Source organism: Entelurus aequoreus, linkage group LG02 (genome assembly GCF_033978785.1).
Source record: "Entelurus aequoreus isolate RoL-2023_Sb linkage group LG02, RoL_Eaeq_v1.1, whole genome shotgun sequence".
NCBI lineage: Eukaryota > Metazoa > Chordata > Actinopteri > Syngnathiformes > Syngnathidae > Entelurus > Entelurus aequoreus.
Window position 1 is genome coordinate 5684850 of NC_084732.1, and position 12500 is coordinate 5697349.

The 12500-nt window shown below is 31.7% G+C and overlaps 1 protein-coding gene across 3 annotated transcripts in view; it reads left to right on the forward strand.

Annotated features, from left to right (window-relative positions):
- Window positions 1-12500, forward strand: part of adgrg1 (adhesion G protein-coupled receptor G1) — an 81749-nt gene that overhangs the window by 59256 nt on the left and 9993 nt on the right. For all 3 annotated transcript variants that reach the window (XM_062020787.1, XM_062020796.1, XM_062020805.1), the window contains exons 6-13: window positions 1580-1661; window positions 4298-4420; window positions 4503-4619; window positions 4846-4888; window positions 7649-7755; window positions 9622-9737; window positions 9800-10059; window positions 10127-10226. In XM_062020787.1, coding sequence (XP_061876771.1) covers window positions 1580-1661; window positions 4298-4420; window positions 4503-4619; window positions 4846-4888; window positions 7649-7755; window positions 9622-9737; window positions 9800-10059; window positions 10127-10226 — 948 coding nt within the window. The remainder of the gene's footprint in view (window positions 1-1579; window positions 1662-4297; window positions 4421-4502; window positions 4620-4845; window positions 4889-7648; window positions 7756-9621; window positions 9738-9799; window positions 10060-10126; window positions 10227-12500) is intronic.

Consider the following 12500-nt stretch of genomic DNA (forward strand, 5'->3'; position numbering starts at 1 on the left):
TTCTAAAAAAAATTCCAGGATTTTCCAGAATTCCTGGTTTTCCAAAGCCCTATTTCTACCCTTTTTTCTGGCGACTACTCCTTCCACATTTTTCAACACATTTCAACCGTTCCACCGTCAAAACATTCCTCTTAATCAGGACACAAAAACAAAGTTATTTTTTTAACTGGAAAAATTCCCGGTTTTCCCGAAATTCCAGGAATTCCATAATACCATTTCTCAATTCTACATGTTATTACTTCAACATTTCTCAACCGATTTGAAGAATTCCAACACCAACCATTTCAACTCATTCAGGTCCAAGTTTTTTACCATTTTCAAAAAAAATTCCAAAATTTTTGGAAATCCCCATTGAAATCAATGGGAAATTCTTCAAAGTTCCACAACTCCCACATTTTTCGTCTGATTCAAACTGTTCCAACTTCAAAATATTCAGCCTGTTTGGGAATTGTGTGCTCTACTTCAACAATTCTAAAAAGAAAATTCCAGGATTTTCCAGAATTCCTGGTTTTCCAAAGCCCTATATCTACCCTTTTTTCTGGCGACTACTCCTTCTACATTTTTCAACGAATTTCAACCGTTCAAAACATTCCTCTTAATCAGGGCAAAAAACAACGTTGTTTTTTTAACTGGAAAAATTCCCGGTTTTCCAGGAATTCCGTAATACCATTTCTCAATTCTACATGTTATTACTTCAACATTTCTCAACTGATTTGAAAAATTCCAACACCAACCATTCAGGCCATTCAAGTTTTTTTTTACCATTTTCAAAAAAATTTCCCGAAATTCCCAAATTTTGGGAAATCCCCATTGAAATCAATGGGACATTCTTCAAAGTTCCACAACTCCCACATTTTTCATCTGATTCAAACTGTTCCAACTTCAAAATATTCAGCCTGTTTTGGAATTGTGTGCTCTACTTCAACAATTTTTAAAAAAAAAAGATAATTAAGTTATTCACCTTCCTATTATAATGGTAAAAATATGTTAATTGCGTACTTGCATTGTATTTATTATATATTATGATTACATTGGTGCTGAATTTAGCCACTGTTTATTATTGTCGTATGCTTATAATTTTGTCTATACCGACAACTGTATGCGTTTGACTATATATTATGATGATCTGCATTAAAATGAACCTTGATAGTGATATCACCGTCAGAGCATGGTGATATGGGACCCATTTAAAGAATATTTACAGTAAAAACAAAAAATAATTACGATTATTGCCAATATTTCAGAATAATTCTACCGATGCAATGATATTTATGTCAATTTAAAGAATACTAATCCACATCTTATCTTATGACTACCAGTGATCATTTTAAAGTAAAAAAAAAACAAAAAACTCTAATAACGAGCTAGTCTTTTGAACGACTCTTTTAAAGGAACGGCTCCTTACAAAGAGCCGTAACTCCCATGTCTATAACACATGCTTTGTTTTTTTATAGCTGTGCATTTGTGTGACAAAAATAAACGACACGTGACAAAACATAACTTGTCCAGTTGTAATAAAAGAGGAGGAACTCCCAGTTTGCAGCCCAGATGACCGTGCTGTCCGTGTTTGTGTGTGCAGGACTGAGCCGGAGCCTCCCTGCGCCCTCAGCTCGCAGGTGGAGATGAAGGACGACTTTGACGGCGTCAACATCCGCTCACCTGTGAGTTGAACCCATTTGATGCATTCTCAATTAGAAGTTTCATTAGGAGAAGGTGCCACAAAAAAAGACTTAAGCACTCACAGGTTGTCTCTGCCCTCTGGTGGCTGGAGATGATATTACACCGGCTCCTTTGCCAAAGGCTCCACCTGGTGATTAAAAAGACCAAATAGGTGGTTGGTGAGCCAATGTGGGTAAAGAGCAGTTTTTCTTCACTGCAAATCAGCTTGAAATAGGTTTATTGGTGTTTTAAGTGGCATGTAGACGCACACTAAGACTTATTTTGAGTGAAAACGTTCTTGTTTTCTCAATAAACTGCTTGCATTTTGTCCTAAACCAAATAATTTCTACTTACGATATAAGAACCAAGAACAGAGTGAAAGAGCTCCAAATGCTTTCAATTAATTAGTAATGTTTTCATAATTTGATTTTTTTTGGGCCGATATTTATGTTGTATTTAAAAAAAAATATCCATCCATTTTCTACCGCTTATCCCTTTCGGGGTGGCGGGGGATGCTGGAGCCTATCTCAGCTGCATTCGGGCGGTAGGCGGGGTACACCCTGGACAAGTCGCCACCTCATCACAGGGCACCATTTAAATTGTTCACTTTAAATCAGTCAGCCATTTGGTGCGTTATGGACTCACCCTCACTATAGAGATTAATTGATAATGTCCCCTATCTTCATATTTTGTTTGAAAAATATTTTTACTGTATTTACATTTTTTTGATTAAATGACTAATTAACAGTTTGTATAAATACCCCCAAAAAAGTAATTTTCATATACGGGTTTAACTTATTTTCTTGTATTCTAAAATGTATTTGCTAATGTCGCTTTCTCATATATAGATTTTTTTTCTTTAATATTTTAACATATTTCTATTGTATTATACTTTTTTAAATTAAATTGTCATCCTAATATTTAGATTGTTTTTCTTTAATATTTTAACATATTCCTATAGTATTGTACTTTTTTTGTTAAATTATGTCATCCTAATATTTAGATTTTTTTTTTCTTTAATATTTTAACATATTTCTATTGTCTTCTACTTTTTTTTATAAAATTGTCATCCTAAAATTTTGATTTTTTTTCTTCTTTAATATTTTAACATATTTCTATTGTATTCTACTTTTTTTGTTAAATTATGTCATCCTAATATTTAGATTTTTTTTCTTTAATATTTTAACATATTTCTATTGTCTTCTACTTTTTTTATAAAATTGTCATCCTAATATTTAGATTTTTTTCTTCAATATTTTAACATATTTCTATTGTATTCTACTTTTTTTTATTAAATTGTCATCCTAATATTGAGATTTTTTTTCTTTAATATTTTAACATATTTCTATTTTATTCTACTTTTTTAATTAAATTGTCATCCTAATATTTAGATTGTTTTTCTTTAATATTTTAGCATATTTCTATTGTATTCTCTTTTTTTTATTAAATTATGTCATCCTAATATTGAGATTTTTTTTCTTTAATATTTTAACATATTTCTATTGTATTCTATTTTTTTTATTAAATTGTCATCCTAATATTTAGATTTTTTTCTTCTTTAATATTTTAACATATTTCTATTGTATTCTCCTTTTTTAATTAAATTATGTCATCCTAATATTCAGATTTTTTTCTTTAATATTTTAACATATTTCTATTGTCTTCTACTTTTTTTATTAAATTGTCATCCTAATATTTAGATAGTTTTTCTTTAATATTTTAACATATTCCTATTGTATTCTACTTTTTTTTATTAAATTGTCATCCTAATATTTAGATTTTTTTTCTTCTTGAATATTTTAACATATTTGAAGTGAATTACATTTATATAGCGCTTTTTCTCAAGTGACTCAAAGCGCTTTACATAGTGAAACCCAATATCTAAGTTACATTCAAACCAGTGTGGGTGGCACTGGGAGCAGGTGGGTAAAGTGTCTTGCCCAAGGACACAACGGCAGTGACTAGGATGGCGGAAGCGGGGATCGAACCTGCAACCCTCAAGTTGCTGGCACGGCCGCTCTACCAACCGAGCTATACCGCCCCATATTTCTATTGTATTCTCCTTTTTTTTATTAAATTATGTCATCCTAATAATCAGATATTTTTCCTTTAATATTTTAACATATTTCTATTGTATTCTACTTTTTTTATTAAATTATGTCATCCTAATATTCAGATTTTTTTTCTTTAATATTTTAACATATTTCTATTGTATTCTACTTTTTTATTAAATTGTCATCCTAATATTTAGATTTTTTTTTTCATTAATATTTTAACATATTTCTATTGTATTGTACTTTTTTTATTAAATTATGTCATCCTAATATTTTGATTTTTTTTCTTTAATATTTTAACATATTTCTATTGTATTCCACTTTTTTAAATTAAATTATCTCATCCTAATTAGATTTTTTTTCTTTAATATTTTAACATATTTCTATTGTATTCTACTTTTTTAATTAAATTATGTCATCCTAATATTTGTATTTATTTTAATATTTTAACATATTTGTATTTTATTTCTACAAACCTTTGTATAATAATGTTTTATTATATATGTATTATATAAGTATAATTATTTTAAACTATTTTAATGATTCTTTTCATTGTTTTTCATGTATTTCCTATTGTTTTCCAGCACGTGGATGGCGTGGCCCCGGAGTCGGCAACCTTCATCCATCTCCCCCCCGCCTTGAAGCGGGCTGCAGGAAACAGCAGCAAAGTGGTGTGCACCTTCTTCAAAAACAACTCCGTGTTCCAGGTGAGCTCCGGTTTGGACAGGACTTTGAAAGCCGCAGACGTGTTCTTTCACATGACGGCGTGTTGGAATGTTTGCCTTTCAGGAGGGCCTCAAGGAGGCGAGGATCCTTAATGACGTGGTGGAAATTTCCATTGAGAAGGAGGTCATCAAGGACCTGCCAGAGCCAATCACGATTGGCTTCCATCATGGCGTCGTACCTGTAAGTCCGCCAGCTATTTGGCATCTACTCTTTACAGAGATAATAATGCTGTGACACATATAACCTCAATATTATAAAGTGCTGTCAGTCAGATGTTTACAAACTTGTTGTATTCGTCCCAAAGCTCTCCTGGTGGGAAATGTTGTAGTTGATGGTGTTGTTGACATACTTGCACGCTTTAGTCACAACAGAAATGATAAAAGTGTTTTCCCACGTTTCATTCCAGAAAACACATTCAAGGACGTGTGTCTCCTGGGACACCAGGAAAGGTTGGAGAAACTTTCTTTCCTCACATATTTATGTGTTGATTAATTGTATATTATTTTACCAAGTGCATTATTAATTATTTAAGTAAAATATAATTATCCATGACGGACATCACTTAGAGTCTCTCCTCATAAAACGTTTCAAAACATTACCAAATTAACATAATGGTATTTTAATTGTACGCATTTGTGCATTTTTCTAAATGAAAATGTATTTTATTTTTATTTTTTTACTTAGAAAATTAAATATAATAAAATTATTTTTTTTCCAATGAAAAACCTAATTTGAATATGGGTTCCATTACATTATATTGTATTTGATATAATATTATTATTAATAATAATAATAATAATATTAATATAATAATATTCAAAACAAATTTTATAAATGTATTTAGAATTGTTTTTTTGGTGGATTTAATTTTTTTGTATTTTCGATAATATTGATAACAAATTTAGGGATTTTATTTAAATTGCTTTTTTTTATAGATTGCATGATATTGTATTGTAATATTGAAAACCCGTTGAGGGAGGGTTTTTTTAGAATTGCATTTTTATTAAATTGCATTATTGTAATATTCAAAACTAATTTAAGAAAATTTGTTTAGACATTTTTTTTAATACATATGGATTTGATTATATTGTATTTTCTATAATATTCTATTTTTTTTCCAATGAAAAACCTAATTTGAATATGGGTTCCATTACATTATATTGTATTTGATATAATAATGTTATTATTAATAATAATAATAATAATATTAATATAATAATATTCAAAACAAATTTTGTAAATGTATTTAGAATTGTTTTTTTGGTGGATTTTATTTTTTTGTATTTTCGATAATATTGATAACAAATTCAGGGAATTTATTTAAATTGCTTTTTTTTATAGATTGCATGATATTGTATTGTAATATTGAAAACCCGTTGAGGGAGGTTTTTTTTAGAATTGCATTTTTATTAAATTGCATTATTGTAATATTCAAAACTAATTTAAGAGAATTTGTTTAGACATTTTTTTTAATACATATGGATTTGATTATATTGTATTTTCTATAATATTCTATTTTTTTTCCAATGAAAAACCTAATTTGAATATGGGTTCCATTACATTATATTGTATTTGATATAATAATATTATTATTAATAATAATAATAATAATATTAATATAATAATATTCAAAACAAATTTTGTAAATGTATTTAGAATTGTTTTTTTGGTGGATTTTATTTTTTTGTATTTTCGATAATATTGATAACAAATTTAGGGAATTTATTTAAATTGCTTTTTTTTATAGATTGCATGATATTGTATTGTAATATTGAAAACCCGTTGAGGGAGGTTTTTTTTAGAATTGCATTTTTATTAAATTGCATTATTGTAATATTCAAAACTAATTTAAGAGAATTTGTGTAGACATTTTTTTTAATACATATGGATTTGATTATATTGTATTTTGTATAATATTCAATTTTTTTTCCAATGAAAAATCTAATTTGAATATGGGTTCCATTACATTATATTGTATTTGATATAATAATATTATTATTATTAATAATAATAATATTAATATAATAATATTCAAAACAAATTTTGTAAATGTATTTAGAATTGTTTTTTTGGTGGATTTTATTTTTTTGTATTTTCGATAATATTGATAACAAATTTAGGGAATTTATTTAAATTGCTTTTTTTCATAGATTGCATGATATTGTATTGTAATATTGAAAACCCGTTGAGGGAGGTTTTTTTTAGAATTGCATTTTTATCAAATTGCATTATACTGTATTGTAATATTCAAAACGAATTTAAGAGAATTTGTTTTGACATTTTTTTTTAATACATATGGATTTGATTATATTGTATTTTCTATAATTTTCCAAAAAAATTTAGAACATTTATTGAGAATTTTTTTTTAAATATATATATATATATATATATATAGAGAGAGAGAGAGAGAGAGAGAGAGAGAGAGAGAGAGAGAGAGAGAGAGAGAGAGAGAGAGAGAGAGAGAGAGAGAGAGAGAGAGAGAGATTTTATTGTATTGAATTTTTCAAAAATATTCAAAAGAGCAAAGACAAATTTAAAAAAAAAGCATGTAAACAAACAGCTTGGTCCTTAAGAGGTTAAGTATTTATTTGGATTTTGACCCAAAAGATTAGATAATATAATATTTGTTGCAATATTGGACACAATTTTTTTCCCTGTCAAACTAGAAAAAAACAACTAATACCTTTTTAGTAAGAAAGTAAAGAAAGAAAAAATAGGGTCTTTTATTGACACATATTATTCCCAGGCTTTTGCGGGCCATATAAAATGAGGTGGAGGGCCAGATCTGGCCCGCGAACCTGTGCTTTAAACTCTTAAGACCCAAGCTGTTTGTTTACATGCTGTTTTTTTTTTTATTTCTCTTTGCTATTGGACCCTAATTAGAATAAAAACTAAGAATCATCTTTTGATATGATGTACTTAGTCCATAAGTACACAAACGTGTACTTCATGTTTAGTGACATGCTAATACTTATTTTTACACTTTTTTTTCTCCAAATTCCATTGTATGTTATACTCTTCTGACACCACCAGATGGCAGTATAAGTGTCCACATAAGTGGCCATAAGACCCCAATTCAGTAGTGTACACAATTTTGGAAATAAGAGCTAAAAGGTGCTGTCCACGCATGTGGCCACTAAGGCCTTTAGAGGTTTTAATGGTCTGCTACTTTCTGCAGTTAAGTCCATTATCTGGTGTCGTCCGTGTAGATCCTATGAAGGTGAAGTGGTCGGTGGGAGGATGTGAGACGCAGCCGATAGGAGACAAACACACGGAATGTCTCTGTGACCATCTGACCTACTTTGCAGTGCTGGTGGTGAGACATCGCAACCTACTTACTGTACAAACACTTCTTTTTATCCCAGGTTACTCCAAGACAAAGATATGACTTGTATAAAAACATCAAGTAAAGGACAGTGCAGGAAAAAGCAGTGACGGTTATGAGTCCGTCAAGCACATAAATGAGTCCTGCGCCACTTAAGCACTTTGTCCAGTTTCCAGTCGTGGTCAAAAGTTGACATACACTTGTAAAGAACATGATGTCATGGCTGTGTTGAGTTTCCAATCATTTCTACAACTCTTATTTTTTTAAGAGTTGTAGAAATGATTGGAAACTCAAACTCATTTATCGGCCGATAAATGCGTTAAAATGTAATATCGAAAATTATCGGTATCGTTTTTTTTATTATCAGTATCGTTTTTTTTTTGGGTTTTTTAATTTTTTTTTTATTAAATCCACATAAAAAACACAAGATACACTTACAATTAGTGCACCAACCCTAAACACCTCCCTCCCCCATTTACACTCATTCACACAAAAGGGTTGTTTCTTTCTGTTATTAATATTCTGCTTCCTACATTATATATCAATATATATCAATACAGTCTGCAAGGGATACAGTCCGTAAGCACACATGATTGTGCGTGCTGCTGCTCCACTAATAGTACTAACCTTTAACAGTTAATTTTACTCATTTTCATTAATTACTAGTTTCTATGTAACTGTTTTTATATTGTTTTACTTTATTTTTTATTCAAGAAAATGTTTTGTAATTTATTTATCTTATTTTATTTGATTCATTTTTTTAAAAAGGACCTTATCTTCACCATACCTGGTTGTCCAAATTAGGCATAATAATGTGTTAATTCCACGACTGTATGTATCGGTATCGGTTGATATCGGTATCAGTAATTAAGAGTTGGACAATATCGGAATATCGGACATCGGCAAAAAGCCATTATCGGACATCCCTATAAATTAGTAACATTAGTAAATAGCATGTTAGCATTGATTAGCTTGCAGTCATGCACTGACCAAATATGCCTGATTAGCACGCCAACATGTCAGTAACATCAACAAAGCTCACCTTTGTGCAGTCACGCACGGTATAAAACGTTTGGTGGACAAAATGAGACACTAATAGTACTAACCTTTAACAGTTAATTTTAAAAATTTTCATTAATTACTAGTTTCTATGTAACTGTTTTTATATTGTTTTACTTTCTTTTTTATTCAAGAAAATGTTTTTTAATTTATTTATCTTATTTTATTTTATGAATTTTTTAAAAAAGGACCTTATCTTCACCATACCTGGTTGTCAAAATTAGGCATACTAATGTGTTAATTCCACGACTGTATGTATCGGTATCGGTTGATATCGGTATCAGTAATTAAGAGTTGGACAATATCGGGATATCGGCAAAAAGCCATTATTGGACATCCCTATAAATTAGTAACATTAGTAAATAGCATGTTAGCATTGATTAGCTTGCAGTCATGCACTGACCAAATATGCCTGATTAGCACGCCAACATGTCAATAACATCAACAAAGCTCACCTTTGTGCAGTCACACACGGTATAAAACGTTTGGTGGACAAAATGAGACAAAGGAGTGGAAGATTTTACATGTAAACAAACTGCTGCGTCACAGTCCACACTATGGTGAGTTCAAGAACCGCCGACATTAGTAGGACAAAACTAAATACTCATGTACTCCTGTCATGTTTGTCCTCAAACAAAAAACATACAAAAACAAAAAAATATTTCCCCCCCCCATCTTTTTCCATTTTTAATCCTTTTTTAAAAAATGCTCCAGGGAGCCACTAGGGCGGCACCAAAGAGCCGCGTGTTGCTGACCCCCGTACCAGGCACTCAATGGCTTCTCATTGTCCCTCCGCAGCAACTGAAGCCGCGACCGGTGCGCCACCTGCTGGCTTTGACCGCCATTACCTCTTTCGGCTGCGCGCTGTCCTTCCTCAGCTGCATGGCTCTCGTGGTCTTCCTCTGCAGGAGAAGGTGAACACTTCTTACCGGAGAGAGGTAAAGCACAAAAAGTTAAACGTTGCGGTCCACAACAGGCAAACCAAGGACGCGTCCACGCCGATCCACCTGGGCCTGGCCGTGTCCCTGGCCTTCCTCAACCTGCTCTTCTTCCTCACGGGGGTGCTGGCCAACGTGGGCGTGCACGACCTGTGCGTGCTGGCGGGGGCGGGCCTCCACTACGCCCTGCTCAGCTCCTTCTCCTGGATGGGAATAGAGGTGTTCCACACCTTCTGGCTGGTCTACGTGGTCTTCAGGCCCTCGCCCAACCTGTGCGTGTGGAACCTGCTGGGCTTCGGTGAGTCCCCGACCGACACTTTGCCCGCGCGCGTGTCGATTTAAGAGGCCGGGTAATGTCGTTGCAGTCGTCCCCGTGGTGCCCGTGGTGGTCCTGATTGCGGTCGGGGACATTTACGGCCTGAGGAAGGTGGCGTCCGCCGAGGACCAAGACCATCCCTTTCTGATGTAAGCATTGTCTCAATATTATCATAAATGTTAGATAACTGTTTACATACTAATTCATTGAATATTTTTACTTCTATAGAACAATTATATAACTAATATATGTATATAGCATTGGGTAAAATGTTTGCTACAGTTCTAAGGTAAATTATTAATAATAATAATAATAGATTTTATTTGTAAAAAGCACTTTACATTGAGTAAACAACCTCAAAGTGCTACTGTGTATTAAAAAAAATAAAAAGATAATAAAAATAAATACAAATAAAAACTAGAACAGCCTAATAGCTAACACTAGTATGCATATATCTAAAAATAAAAAGGCTTTTTTAAAAAGAAGGGTTTTTAAGCCTTTTTAAAAAAAAGCATCCACAGTCTGTGGTGCCCTCAGGTGGTCAGGGAGAGCGTTCCACAGACTGGGAGCAGACGGCTGTAGAGCACCCACTATTGGTGACGTGCGACACCGCCGATTTTCTTTCCGATCTAATACCGAGCAAAATTCAATACTGACACGTAGGGATGTCCGATAATGGCTTTTTGCCGGTATTCCGATATTGTCCAACTCTTTAATTACCGATACCGATATCAACCGATATATGCAGTCATGGAATTAACACATTATTATGCCTAATTTGGACAACCAGGTATGGTGAAGATAAGGTACTTTTTTTTTTTAAATAATAAAATAAGATAACTAAATTAAAAACATTTTCTTGAATAAAAAAGAAAGTAAAACAATATAAAAACAGTTACATAGATAACTAGTAATGAATGAAAATGAGTCAAATTAACTGTTAAAGGTTAGTACTATTAGTGGAGCAGCAGCACGCACAATCATGTGTGCTTACGGACTGTATCCCTTGCAGACTGTATTGATATATATTGATATGTAATGTAGGAACCAGAATATTAATAACAGAAAGAAACAACCCTTTTGTGTGAATGAGTGTAAATGGGGGAGGGAGGTTTTTTGGGTTGGTGCACTAATTGTAAGTGTATCTTGTGTTTTTTATGTTGATTTAATTTTTTTTTAAAAAAACGATACAGATAATAAAAAAAACGATACCGATAATTTCCGATATTACATTTTAACGCATTTATCGGCCACATCCCTACTGACACTTTGTGCAAATTTACCTAATGTGTCTGGTAAAATGAAAAAAAGTAGTGTATTTTAAATATTGCTGCTTCATTATTTTTCACAATTTTTCCATGACTTCTTCTGTTTTGTTTGAGGTTGTCAATACTGCCACAAGTGGTTAAGAAAGTGTATTACTACTTATTTTTGGTTAAGAAACACTGATTTAGACAAGATCGCAATGATTTGGTCACTCGACGCTGCGATACTGATAATTATATCCATTATCTAAAATAGCTAAAGCATCAAAATAATCCATATTTTGATTTGAGATTAGGTATCAAAACATAAGGAACTGGTATCGATATTTCAGATGCATCACTACCAACTCTACCCAGACTGACTACGAGTAAAATTCAATACTGACACTTTATGCAAAATTCAAAAAGTAGTGTATTTTAAGTATTGTTGCTTCACAATTTTCCCTAATTTTTGCGCTAAAGAAACTTCTCCACGACTTTAGACTTATTCTGTTTGTTTGAGGTTGGTCTATACTGCCACAAGTGGTGGGAAAGTGTATTGCTACTTATTTTGGCAGCTCTCTAAAGGGCCCTATGGTTAAGAAACACTGATTTAGACAAGATTGCTATGATTTAGTTACTTTACGGTGTGATACTGACAATTATACACATGATCTAAAATAGCTAAAGCGTCAAAATAATCATTGTAAAAGCATTCGCAGTCTGTGGTGCCCTCAGGTGGTCAGGGAGAGCGTTCCACAGAAAGCCCGGTCTCCCATTGTTCGTAGCTTTGTCCTCTGAGGTTGGAGGGGGGTTAGCCTACATTTAATAATACATTTAAATAATAACACATTTTAAATAATTTATCAAAGCACCCAACTAACACCTTAGTACATTTTCATTTAGGACCTTTTTGCTTAGACTTTTAGGCCTGTACTTTAATAATAATTAAAGTAATATCAATAATAATATATTTATTAATTTTAATATAGGTAATAAAATAAAATAAAGATCATAGTCAAAGGTTTTAATTAAAATATGTATATATTAATACTGCTATTAGTATTAATTATTGCTACAATAATAATAACAATTTAACAGCAATTATAACTATCTCATCATACTAAAATCACAATAATTATTAGTATAAATGTGTTTTTTTGTTATTATTTTGTCTGT